Source organism: Fulmarus glacialis, unplaced genomic scaffold (genome assembly GCF_000690835.1).
Source record: "Fulmarus glacialis isolate BGI_N327 unplaced genomic scaffold, ASM69083v1 scaffold17454, whole genome shotgun sequence".
Classification (NCBI taxonomy): domain Eukaryota; kingdom Metazoa; phylum Chordata; class Aves; order Procellariiformes; family Procellariidae; genus Fulmarus; species Fulmarus glacialis.
Window position 1 is genome coordinate 6,489 of NW_009207573.1, and position 14,198 is coordinate 20,686.

Consider the following 14,198-nt stretch of genomic DNA (forward strand, 5'->3'; position numbering starts at 1 on the left):
GGTAGGCAGGGCATGACCTGCCAGAATTAACTGCATGAGTTTGACTTAATCCCCTTCGTTACTGTATCCACTGCAAAGGCACATATCAAAGGGTTTTGATTACAGTACTCCTGCCTACAACACCAAGACGGGCGACAAGCACACTGCAGGTTTCATGAAGATTCTGCACCCAGTAAACACATCCAGAAGACAGTTAAAAAGGAACAGGTAAGTCAAACCCCCAGATTTCTAATTTGCCCGCAGACATTGAGCTCTTAAGAGATTTACTGAAAGCTTATTTATAGTAACATTCACCACAGTTACAGCCATTTTCAAGATTTCAGTCTGTGGGGTGAAGTGTGCTTTGCCAGTCTTTCTGCTTTACAGGAGCAGTATGTTTCTAGGACCCTAGACACAGTATTTAAATAAGAATTGTCCACAGAATCTCAGAATGACCTACTGCAAAAGGAAAACTAAAAACTGTATCAGCGTGTAGTTACAACTTCTGTATTCTGGAAACAGCTAAACAAAATTAAAATATATTAATAAAAGAAAAAAAAATTAGGAAGGCATTTCATTTGGTGCTGTTTTTAATCAAAAAAATAGCTGTGGGTTTTGGGTGGTTCTGCATCATCTAGGCATGTCTACAACACTGCAATCCTCACAACCGCCCTATGGCACCAGAGCGAGAAAATGGAAGTAACCAAACAGATCAAACTAGTTTCTCTACCTTTTTTGCAGAACCCTACTATCACGTACAAATCAAACAGCTAATCTCATACCAAAAAGCTCAGGTTTATGAAAGAGATGTTTCATGCCATACACCTCAAAGCAGCTTGAATTCCTTTCTTTCGACACCCCTTGACACTACGGGCTGCTGCATGGAAACCTGTTTGTTATGAACATTTTTAAAGACTTCCTTCCCCCCCAGTTACGGCTGTCTCATACTGCAGAAGGCTGGAGATACAGTACAGCTCACTGCGCTGATAAGAATGCCAAGTTGTTAGTCACAGTAGTAGCAGGACTAAGTTGCTAATCTTTTTACCTCTGATGGACGATAGGTTCTCTAAATGATTAAAGCACATCAAAGGCAGAATTGCCTCCATCTGCTCTTTCACAGAGTCTTTTAGTATCCAGAGGCCACCAAGTCTACTAAGTGATACATCCCCTAAGTTAGCACTCTGTTCTATTTCAACAATCTACACCAAAGAGAGAGAGAGGTGTATAAGAAAAAAACCCCAAACTGCCTGCACTCACTTTTTATATAAACAAAACATTTAAAAAAGGGTGAAGTGTCATGACAAAACTCAAGTTAATGGTTAAAGTCAATTATTACCTGAAGACTCTTCAGACACCCTCTCTCCCATTGTCTGCATCACAAGGTGACTGCCAGAACAACATAGTCCCATTTTGAGAACTAATCTCACAGTCCCTTATAAAGATTTCCCCTCCAATAACCTCCCCCAGCCCCTCTCCTCCTCCTCTCTTCCTCTTAGGCTTGAAGGATGGATGTAGTTCACCGCAGCTGCAGTGGGAACCGTGCCCATCAAAAGATCAATCACTTGAATCTTTCCAAGGCTCACAGCAGCCACACGGGGACCAAGCAGAGACCACCGGGTCGGGAAATGGCAGGCGCGGTGGTTAGGCCACTTGAGCCTGTGCCCAGAGCTGTGCAGATACAAAATGCCCACTTGCGCTTTAGGACACTTTTGTTTGCAACCATCTGAATTTACATGTATCAGAGACTATTTGGAAATACTTCCCTCTCAATTCATGCACGTTTTTCCCCCCTTCTCTGTTCATAAAGTTTGTTGGTACAAAGATTTGCTATTTATTTATTTTTTGAGTACGCAGTACTGTTGGCATAGAGTATGAAAGATCAACTAACAGTGAATAGCTGCCATAGGTGGTTTGCTATCCTGATGGTAGATATAGTAAAATTGCTTGTTATTTATATATTTTCAACAGATTCAGGTGTCCTACACTTCTGATCAATTAAAAAAAAAAAAAAGCACAGGAAGGCACTTTACAACACAGCTCAAGAGTTCCCACTCTTAATCTGGAAGCTAAAATAAGTCGTCTTTGCAGTCTGGGTCAGTAAGAACACATGCAACGGGCAAGCGTAACTGTAGTCCAAAGGAAACTGAAGGACAAAGATGGCAGTTGTCATTCAAGCTAAGGCCACTACAGTCAACAGAAATTTCACTCAAGAGAAGGCTGAATGCTTTAAAGAGTATTTAAATCCATGCAAATAAGAAAGAATTAAAATGTAAATAAGTATTAATATTGGGAGAAAAAGCATGCATTCTCTTGGGCTAATCAATCCTTTCTCCTGGAGGGCAGCCTTACTCGGTAGTCATTGTCTTTTCTGTGTCAGTGGTTTGGTAATTCTGACTTTCCTCTGGCTGAAGTCCACCAAAGGCATTCAGGCATGTAGGAAGGTAAACGATGACAAGCTAGCAGGAGGCAATCGGTTCCAGAGCAGCACAGCAGAGCAGCTGACCTCCAGCTTCCTGCACTCTAGGAACACGTTGTCCTTTCCTCTGTAACCTGAACTGGGGCCAAATCACCTCACCTTTCTGAAACCGAATGAGCAAAACAGTTTACTGCTTGCTCAAGTTTGACACTTAGCTTTAAATACATTATTGCCAGGCCTGTTGTACCCTGAGGCTTCACGGCTTGTTGCAGAATCCCTCCTTTGCTACTGGACCTAAGCTTTCCCTGCTTTTAACACCTGCAGTATGAAGAAATCTTTGATATGGAATATAGAGGTCTTTTTTCTCAAGGCAGTACAAACCCTTTGCATGGACACCTCCGGGTGGTTTCCGAATGCCTCACGATAGTTCAGCTCAATCCTTACAAATGGGTGCACCATTTTCATGCACATTAGCACTAGTTTATTTAATGGTGCAAACCCTTAGGCAGATTAGCTTGGTCCCACACTTCACACAATGAATAGCAAAGCAGCATCTCCTGCTGTCTGTGTAGGAACTGAGAAGAAAATTAACGTTTTACGGGATTGGGGCTTTCCAAAGGACATATTTCCATTGGCCTTATGTGGATGAGGTAAGGAATTACACCAAATAAAAATAAATCAGATACAAAAGAAGAGAGTGTCCACAAAGTTTTAGCTCCTGTTTATGGAGTATTTTGCATAATTAACCACCTTACATGCCACAGGCACATCATTCTAAGCACAGACAAATGGATACAAGGCTCTCCTGTACAACTTATGCATGAGTACTCATGTGAGGGATAACTCTGGAGAAATTACCGTCTCCCTGCTGAAAATTATGGCTATAATAGTTGTGTGCGCACAGCAGCGTGCCCTAACCCATGTCAGGCCCCATCAGCTGGGTGAGCTTACCGAGTTTAAAAAGGTGGGCTGAGTTAACCCATCTGATTTGCCCCAAAGCAGATTAGAGAGCTCTTGCTCATACCACACTGATCACAGAGCTGTGGAGGCTGTAGGAGGCCGGCGGCCATGCTCAGCTGGCACTACCAAATCCAGGACTGGGAGCGTGGCGGCCACCTCAGCATCTGGGAAAATAATTTGGAGAGAATTGGATTCTGCCCTCCCTCAGGCCTCCTGCATTTCAAATGGGTACAGTGTGTTTTCCTGTTTTCTTTGGCCGACCACTGTGCTGCAGTGCTAACCTCAGAGTGAGTATTACATACTTATCACACCACAGCTCCTTGGATGAACAGGATTAAAGACCACTAGACGTAGCAAGAACTGTCACAAGGCAGACCTGACTTAGATCAGCCCAGTCCTGCTTCTGATTCCTGATTTATGATTTTTCCCTCTTATCCAGTTTTTCCACTGGCACTGTTCAGTGTTTCAATGTCACAGGCAGTCAGTCTTCATGATTCTCTCCTGTAGAAGTCTGGGGATCTAAGAGAAATGCTTCTGAGGTTTGTTCAGATGCACAAAAGCTGATCCAGGCTGTTACAGAAGGCAAAGCCCGTGTTACGCTCAGTAGCTTTTTTCAGGCATTGTCTCAACCATTTACTGGACCAAGTACTTCCCAAAGCAGTAGGGCACTATTCTGCAACAGCCTCAGAGAAAGTGGTATAAAATATCTTTATAGCAACATCACCGAAACAACAAAAAAAGCTGGTAGCTCAAAGCATTTAGACATAGAGAAAAAGAGAAGGAAGGAAGGGATTTTACCAAAATCGGAATCTGACGTCTATTACCTATTTGCTAATAATCAGAGGAGCCAGGCTGGTCCCAAGTTCAAGTACACCCAGGGCGTGGGGTGCTGGCTGATGCCTGAACCCCCACCACAAGGAGAAGGGGAGCATGAGATCGTAGGGAGAAGTAAGAAAAGTAAGAACTGCAGCCTCCCCCTCAGCTGAAATATTTTTGGAATTTTGTCTCTATCTGTGCACTTGTTTTCACAAAACTTAAAGGAAGTCAGTATCTCTGAAATCTCCACTCCTCTGTCAAGTTTACTCGAAGTTGGTCAGCAGGATCAAAAGTTATTGGGGGCAAGGACAGACAGCTAGCAACCATTTAAGCCTTACTTCCACAGGAAATCAGACTAAAAGTAGTAATATTGCTCCTTATTTGCTTCCACACTATGGAGTTTGCCACTCTGTGTGGTCAAATGGCTCCACTTCTGAAAATTTTCAAGGCTCAGGCTCTCATGCCATTCACTATTAAAGGGTGTCCCTGCACGAAGTCTCAGAGCACGTACCCTTTTGAGATGTCGTGTGAACCACATGACCCAAAAGGGATTTCTTATTTTTAAACCGGGTCGTGACTCCAATAACTTTCATATTCCCAGCTGACAAGAACACAGATCTCACAAACAGCAGGGACACCACAGCTTCAGAGCTTTTAAAGGCTGCCATGTCAGCACCAGTGACCGTCTCCAATGACAAAGCACTCTTTGCAAGTTACCCATGTTTAAGGAACGCAGGAACACTGTCTCCTCATTTTGGCAGCGAGAAGGTGCTTTTCTAACAAACATTTATCATTTTCTTTTTCAAAGGTTTGTTTATAACCCAGCCACTGGGGTCTTGCTAGACTGACTTTTACCATGCAAGGAACATAGTTAGGGGACTGTTTTTAAATAAATACTTAAATAACAGTACTACTTCTAAAGAGAGACTTCAGTATCTCCTTTAACTGACTTCAGACTAGAAATGTGCCAACAGGGCACAAGACGGCATTTACTTTAAACGGGCTACCTCACAAAGGGAATGACTGCTTAGTTTTCTCCAGGTTACTAAGAACCCATAGCATTTATATCATTTACAACAGATCTCACACTTGCAGGGCATCTTGTGTTCCAAAGAACCAAAAAAACCCAACAAAAAAACCCCAAACACACTGCAGATTCATAGGCAGCTGAGGCCGAACTGATTCACTTTTGTCACTGAAAGGAGGCCACTTCTTGGGTGATGCATGGCAACAGTCTACGCTAACCAAGAACAGCAAGCCTGTTTGTTTACGACAGCAGAGGGAATTCAAAGCCTGGATTTTAAAACAGGAGGATCACTACTGAACAATGCTTTCCCCAGAGAGATGTCCTCACAACTTGAGGATGCTGTGCAGTCAACACCAAAAATGTACTGGATCCTGCAGTATACTAAAAATACGCTTGTTCTATATTACAAGGGTTGGATGGTAAAGCTATACCTGAGTAGCATTTACTGGCGAAGGAGAGTTTCAGACAAGTTTTAGTCACAGAAATTGAAACAAATTATACCATGAAAACATGGGAACAGGACTGAGCTTCTGCAAACCATCCCAAGTTTGTTCATGTAAGCAGGTGAGGAGTAACTGTACAGGGGTACCTGTGAAACTTTATGGTCATCTTTGTGCATTTTGCTTAACAACACTACCAAAGTCACAGGTCAATTTGGAACGAAGGCTGAGAAGTGCCAGCCAGGGGTATCTGAGCTTACCTCTGAGTCATGTGCACAGAGGGAAGGGCCAAGCTTGGGTATTAGGTTTGCGCTGACCATTTGCATGTTTGTAGTTTTTCAGTTCTACACATAGCCTGGGATCAGTGTCATTCTAATAATAATCTTCTGTACGGCATATAACAGCTCTAAATTCGTCTTCCCTTACTGAAATGCTAGAGGTCTGTCCAATATGCACTTATGAAGGTCATTATAGGCAAAAAGATGATGTGGGGAAGTGGAAACATATTACCAGTGCTTCCCTTAGACCCAGACTCATTCATAGGCAGGTATTTCCCTGCTTAAGGTAAAAAAAAAAAAAAAAGAAAAAGAAAAAGAAGTGTTCTTGTATGCAAGTCTGCAAGGTGAAAGTGCAGTACTTGAATATCGCTTAGATACTGGATTTAACAAAGAACACAATATTGTGAAGTAAGGAAGGAAAGCCAAGAATAACAGTCAGAAGGATATAAAGATCAGGAAGTTTTTGTTCAGAAACTGATATAGCGTAAGAGTGAGTCAGGAAAGCAATTGATATAGAACATCCCTTTGAATAACCCTCTCCTTCACTAATCCCCTTCTACAGATGCACAACAAAAGCCATATTTCCATGCCGAAACATGCATACAGTACCTCTTAATTCTCTAACATGCCAATCAGGAGCAAAGTGAAAAAAGGAAGACAAAGGAATAAAATTAGGATAAGCACAACATAGAGGACTCACATATTCAGTAAGACCCACTCATATTAATTAACATTTATTTTAAGAAAAACATTCAAGTGTATTTAGCAAACACAGCATCTTTGTAAAAAAAAAGTAAACATGATAAAGATAATTCTAATAGCAGAGGGGGAAGAAGCCATGGTTACAGAGCAAATCTGACATCATAAGTCATCACCAAAACACACAGTAAGAATTGTTCACTGACAGTCAGCTCCTACTCCTACAGATGTCAGTGACAGAAGCTATCGACGTCAGAAGTGTAGGATTTAGATAGGTAAAATGAGAAAGGATGAAACAAAATTATTACAACCGAGATTAAAAGTAACACCTTATCCTTCCTCCCATAGCAGAATTCATTTTCTAGTCTGTGCAAACAATTCAAGTGTTGTCTAGATGAGGAGATGGATGGAGCTAACTCTTCCAAGTCTGCCTAGCGTGTCAGGTAAAGATCTGAACTGGATGTTCTGGTCTCAGGCTTGTACTCCACCCCAGAATCAGAGAAGACAGCCTTGTGTCCTAGTTTCTCAGTTTTTGAAGCTCCTGAGACTGCCTTACAACTCCCCAGTTCCCCATCACCAATAGGTTCACTGGAAAAGTCTTCTTTGGCAATACACTACCTCCATCTGTCAGATCAGTGGGACAGAAGGGAAGGAAGAGGAATCTGATCCTGACCTCCGCAATGTGCTGGGTTCCTCTTTGTACATGAAACCAGCGTTCATTGCTTCAAAACAAAGCCAGCATGTCCCTACATGCACTGCAGAGCACTCACACCAGGCCTGGGGGTAGCTGAAGGCTTTGGTGCACCCCTCTTTCTATCAGCTAGAAAGGTGAATCACTGAATGGAGGCTGATCAGAATATGATGTCTGAGAAAAACTGCGATCAGAAGTATCTGCTCCCCTGTTTCTCTTCAGAACACTGTCTCAAGCTCTTTTCCCCCCTTCTTTATTCTCCCCCTTTCTAGGTCCCTTTGCATGATACCTTTTCTGGTGCGGTCCTAGACATTTCTCTCTTCTAAGCACCACCCTGCAAACTGAACAGGCCAGCAAGTAAGCACAAAGCAGAGCTGATACCTGCAAAGCTGGGCCATACCCTGGTGCTAACTGTGAAAAACAAACTTCTTGGATGACCTTACATGAGTTCCACTGAGCTCTTAGTATCAGCTTGGGTGTGGTTTTTCAACAGGTCTCTTTTCTGGACAAGCCTCTGTGACTTATGTCATTTCCAGTACCAAACAAATTACGGGCTTTCACACCTAGGCAGCTAGTTCTTCTGAAACACCTTTGCCTTCTCCCATGCCTTTGGAATAAATCACTGAACAGGAGGTGTTTCTCTAAGCTTGGAAAATCACTATTCAGTTGTTGCAATACATCTATGAGGAAAAAAAACCTCTCTGTTGTTGAGCCTTTTTTCCGTCCAAAGTATTTTTAGCATATCCACTTCCTACATACTTAGGCAATAAATCCAGTTCCCTTCTTATCTCTAGAAGTGCCAATCAGACGTTTTAAGCATCCCTTTGGTGAAAGAGTACAGCCTAGTGGCAGGAAAATGAAAGATGGGCCTGTTCCACTGCTCTACTTGCCTGTCAAGACACAGCTTGACACAGAACTTACCATCACACCAGTTACAACTGAAAGTTACTTTTGAACTGATTATGAAAACTGAATGTTCAAGTAACTGATGTATTGACAGAAAATATTAAAAGAGAAACAGCACCGTAAATGCCTTTCTTTTCTTTATTCTTTAGGGCAACGGTATTGCTGTGAGCCTAAGGATATAAAGAAAAAGAGGACTTGTAAGGAGTAACTGCTTTTCTTAGACCCACTGATAAGACTGGAAAAAATGATCAAGTTTTCATGCTCAGAATCTCTTTCTCACCTGAGACATTTTATGAGATACCCAATGAAAGGGCTCAGCTTAAAGCCTAACTTCTGGACACATCAGCTACATGAGCTGGTCTAACAAAAGACATTACTTCTCCTGGTGAGGTCCTCTGTTGTGAGATGGAGAAAGAGCAACGAAGGTTTCTATGCCACTGGATCTGAGCTGTGTCTGAAAAAGGGAACCTGGGGAGCAGGAGAGGGGAATTCACAGTTTCACTGACCTTTTGCTAGCTTGTGACTTATCAACCAGACTATCACTTGAGGAGGTGGAAGGGGATCTCCATAATGCTGCCACACCAAATGACTATTTTTTTTATAAGATCACAAAAGCTTCCCATAAATCTGCAGTCCTATGAACTGGGCTGAAAGAACAAACTCATATGCCACAGGCAGAGAGCCACCAGACGATGACAGCTATTCACTGTCACTCTACTGATGAAGTTCTAATGAAAAGTTGACATCATCAAATGAATTACGTCAATGAGATGGAAACTGTGGGGTGGTGGTTGTTTTGGTTTGTGGTTTGGTTTTTTTTTAATCATTATTACTAAACTTTCAGGAGAAAGGAGCAGCAACATAATATAAAATGATATAGTAACTTGACATAGTAACTCTTGTGTTGCTTATGCTCCCGGAAAGCAGCAGCACCAGCAACTGGGAAGTCACTTGTTAACCAGAAGAGTCAGAAACAAGAACAAGACTTATTCTGACCATTCAGACTTAATACCTTCTGTATTAAACTGTGCAAATTTCTTGTGGTTGCCAGTACATAGGTCAGGCATAAATGGCAGACACACAGGCTCTGAAAATGACATGGATCTCATTCATCCTGCCTTCCACCAAGGGGACTGAATGCCTGTATTTGACAGAAGATTTGCCAATTCTGAACTGCGAGAATTTGATGGAATTGCTATGAAAAAGAAATAAAGCTAAAGACACAGAGTCTGAGAGTATACATATATCCCATAACAGTGCTTGCACCCACCTTAAAAGTGTAACAACGCATTTGTAACAGTAATTTTCAGACATTAAAAAAAAAAAAAAAAACAAAAAACCCCAAACAAAAAAAAAAACCCAAACAAAAAAAAAACACCACCCAAACAAAAAAAAACCCAAACCCAAACCAACATAAAACAAAGCCTCTGTAGCTTACTGGTAAGAGCAAGAAAGTGGCATCCATGATCATCTGGCTAGTCTTGTCCCAAGCTCCCGCAACAAGCACCTCTAACAAAGACCTAGTAACACGAATGCTCTGTACCTGCATCTTCCTCTTGACAGTCTCAAAGGGGAAAGAAAGTGTCTGTGCCACACCAGCTGCGACACAGCCATTTATGAAGTTCTGAAGAGGAGTGAAATGAACTATGGGTTCTCGCCAGATTTTGTCCAGATTGATGTAAACAAAGAACGAGCCCGCAGAAAATGGGACAGCACCTGGAAAGCAAACCAGACAGGTTTATATCAACACGCTGTACACTAAGAAAAAAGAGCTGCTCATCTGATAACCTAGACAGATGGGATGAGCCGCTGTCAGTTTACACCTCACATTGCTCAAACCTGATCAGCATTTTGAAGAACTTTACTTTTTAGTCACTGGTGTACCACCAAACGCCTATATTGTAGCATCTAGACGTGCTGATAGGGGCATATAATTACATATCAAAATGTGCATGTTGTCAGAATTATTAACTGCTTTAGCCTCATGACAGGTTAGCTCTTTCTCCAGGTTATCTCTTCTGTGACAAGCTCTTTCTCCAGTCCAACCCAACACTAGCAGTTGTACAGGTAAACAGAGTTGCCTCTTCAGTCAAGCTGATGAGCAATACTTCTGTCCTCTTTTGCTTGTTTCATGCTCTCATCAATTTTAGAGTGGGATTATACATTATTATTATTATTATGCATTCTTATAATGTCATATTGTGAAAAAGTGGACTCAAAGTTAAATGGCATTTTTAAAAGCTATGGAGAGTAAATAAATAATTAAAGAGTCATTCCACGTAAAGAGAGAATATCAGTAATCTTCACTTTTCACATCAGTTATATATTACTGCTAATACTGGTTTCACTGAACAGCTAGGGAAACACTCTCACACCTAGATAGGAATTAGGAACGCTCTGTGTATGTGTATATATGTATATATATTGTTTTTTAAGAGTTAAATGGTGGAAATCTTGCATCCGAGCACAACTAGATCACCTATAAAAGAAGGAAAAGAGTATTTTGTTGAACAGTTAACCATACATAAAATGCTATGCACTTGGTCATAATTTGAAGCAATAAAGCTGCAGCAGAAGTAATCAGTATTGTTGTGCCTTGTAAATCTACATACCTGCTACAGAAGAACATAACTATTTGCTTTTGAAATCAAGTGAGCTAATGAGTGCACTACATAGCTGTAATAAACAATGTGCAATGAGGTGATTTTTCCCCATTATTATTTTACCTAATATAGCTGGTGAAACGCCACGGTAGAGTGCAAGGAGTCCTTCTTGATGGTAAATTTTGTAAAAAGCATGAAGAATTCCTTTGTAAGATGGCTCCAGTCGGTTCTGCACAATAAGCCGTGTTTTAATTACGTCAGTGGGGTAAGTCACGATGGTTGCAACCATGCCAGCCAGACTTCCTGCCATGATGGCTCTCCAGTGGGAAATATGACCCAACTCATCCGTGAAAAGTATAACAAGTCTAGAGTCAACACATAAAAGAGGTACTATTAATGACAGTACGAACAAAACACACGAAAAAATAAGGCAGATTATTGTTCTTCGGCCCACAAGCCCCTTCAACAGCAGGAGTTGAAACTTTAACATGTATTTCATCCAAGACCTTATTATATATAACACCACACAAGCATCAGAACCTCTGTGAAACAGAACATGTGAACGGGCAAACAGGAGCAGAGTCCAAAAAACACGCCTAAGAGCCCAAAGAGATTTTGAGTAAATCCACGCTGCACAGAAGTGCAGACATGCAAAAGTTATAGTTAACAACTAAGTCAGGGACTGGAATATACAATTCTGTAAATGCAGTTTGCTTTGATTTTAGTGTTACTGAGCTAAAATATTTCCAGTATCTGCAAGAGCTTTTTTAGAGGCAGCTTCCATAGCTCTATCTGTACCACGGTTCCCAGCACAGACTAAGCTCACATAGCTTGAGTTGTGGTACCATGCTGGAGATCCAGAGCACCAATTCAACAATGAAAAAATCCTCAAAGATACGGAGACTAATTGTTCAAACGATTTACTTGTTTGCTTTGCAAAAGACTTTTAAAGTAATTTTTGACCACAGAATCCTCATTTATACTTCCATCTACAGGATGAAAATTACCATGACTTAAAACATGTCTGCAAGAAATTCTCTGATCATCAGTTAGAGACATTGGTCCAACCCCCCAGTCAAAGTTATCATGTAAGAAGAAATACGTAAATAACATCATCACAGGCCTTCTGAGAACAACTGAACCTTCCTCTCTTGCTTATGTTGGGACACAAAGGTCCACAGGGATACTCCTCTAGAGAAGACTTATGTCCAGGCACTATTATGCTCAGGAGGTTAAGCCTAAATTTGAAATTCTGAAATTGAAGCACAGAGTTTCAAAGGCTAATCTACAACTCATGCATTTGTGATGCAGAGAAGGACTTTTCTATGTACGCAGGGCACTCCTACATCAGGGAGAAGTGTCATGGAGGCAGCAAGAAGCAAGTAAAAAGACTGCAGAGGAGAATCTTAGCTGGAGGTAAAGAAACCTATTATTCTAATTACTTATTATTCTAATAAACTAAGCCTCCTAAACAGCAGATTTACATTTAAACTACACGGTGTTACCATGCCCAGAACAAAATAATTTGCAAAGACTTACAAGTCACTGCTTGCTCAGTTGATGTTTTTTCACGAGCGTGTATTTTCTACTGCATGATAGATCCCTTCAATTACTTGTCTCATCCCCTGGAGAGAGCCCAGAGCAGAAAGACTGGCCAAGCAGAAGCAAGAGGGCATAAACTTTTTTTCCTATGTGTCTTGTACAGTCCCTAAAGCAACACAGCCTGATTTTCCTGCACATGCACAAATGCGTGGGGAGGGTGGTGGGGTGTCTCTAGGCACTACCCAGATAACATTTAAAACTGCCACGGAAAGACAGAGTCTGTGCACAGTAACCGCAGACGGAGCACAGAGTCCGCTAAACCCCCCCTTCCCCAGCCAGTTCCCCCGCACTGCCATTCCTGGGGCTGCTGACTGTGCTCAGCCCAGGTCCTTTGCAATTAGCATTACTATTTACTTAAGTTACCATGAAACATTTCTATTTTTGTGTTTCTTGCCTTTATATAACACCATTCTTTCACTAGAAAATACATTAAAAAATCCTCAAATAATGTATCAAGAAATATGTGTAGGCAGCTTTTATTTAATTTCCTGGTAGCCTACTTCCACTTGTAATTCAAAGGAACACCCTGTGCAAACTAGAGACAAACTATAGTCTTGCAAAGGGAATACACTGTTTCAAGCTGAATAAACAATGAAGTTAGTTATTTTGCTCAAAATCAACTGGTTTATACCAGTGCAACACACTGACTCTTCTGTGAACTTTAAATTACATTTAAATCACTGTTTCTGCCTTCCCACTGCCATTACCCCAACCCTTGTTTGACCACCGCATCCGTTACAAGCAGAAGGACACAACAAAGCCGCCCGATTCCAGGGTCGCTCCGTCCATCATTTCCTGAAAGGCGCAGACAGAGCTGGGAGGATGATTCTTGCTCAGCCCGATGAATGACAAGCCCCAGCGGGCTGTGCAGCGTCAGCCTGGGCGAGAGCCGCAGCGGGCCGGATTGGCCAGCGTGGGCTGAGCCCATGCTTCTCCCCACCCAGCACGGCCCACAAACTGGAATAACCCATCGCCCAGCTGGGCGGAAATGTCAAGTGCATACCATGCACATAGCTGACCTGAATAAAAAAAAAGAAGGAAAGAAACCCAACCCTCAAAGTGGCAAAACATGCTGGTGCGTGCAAACAGTCAGGCACTCCTTTCAAAGGCTACAAGATACTGGCAGCAAAACGGAATCCTAGGAAAGAGCACAGGTCAGCAGAGCTCAGTCAGCACTGCTCCGAGTTGATCCTGCTGCAGTCCTTCCAGCATTTACCTTAATTTAATGTCTGTGTATTATCGAAAGCAAGATCTTAAAACAAATAATGTCAAATATCGACTTCAAACCCAATCAAATTTGCGTTAACAACTGCTGCATAATAGCGTAAAAGATTTGAATCATAATTTTGTTGTTATTTTCTTTGATACAGACAATATAAATACTTGAAAGCGCATAAATTAATAAAATAAATTGGTTGCAAAGAACAGATGTCGCAGTCACATTTGTAGGTAGCACCGTAACTTCATTTCTAAAGGAATCTGGCTGAGCAGAAGAGATTTACCAGACTATCAACCCTCCATTATTTGAAGAATACATATGACTTTATAAGCAGTTGCTGGCGCATCAAGCAGGCCCTAAGAGTTGCTACGCTAAATAAATGCTAAATAAATGAAGTTATTAGCCAGGGTACGTGTCTTTGAGGAGAGGGGACACACAACCCGCTAGCCATCCAGCTGAGACAGATATTAAAGTGCCCCTACGGACTAAGCTCTCCACTTTCCATCCCCTCCTCTTTTGTAAAAGACGCGAAAGGCCGGATCGACAGCGCTCCCCTCCCCGC

At 41.8% G+C, this 14,198-nt stretch overlaps 1 protein-coding gene across 1 annotated transcript in view; it reads right to left on the bottom strand.

Moving 5' to 3' along the window:
- SLC25A43 (solute carrier family 25, member 43) overlaps nucleotides 1-13,345 on the bottom strand; it is a 17,373-nt gene extending 4,028 nt beyond the window's left edge. Inside the window, exons 1-3 of the mRNA XM_009576173.1 lie at nucleotides 13,125-13,345; nucleotides 10,939-11,180; nucleotides 9,756-9,928 (exon numbers count right to left, since the gene is read on the bottom strand). Coding sequence (XP_009574468.1) covers nucleotides 9,756-9,928; nucleotides 10,939-11,180; nucleotides 13,125-13,345 — 636 coding nt within the window. The remainder of the gene's footprint in view (nucleotides 1-9,755; nucleotides 9,929-10,938; nucleotides 11,181-13,124) is intronic.
- Nucleotides 13,346-14,198: the final 853 nt, after the last annotated feature.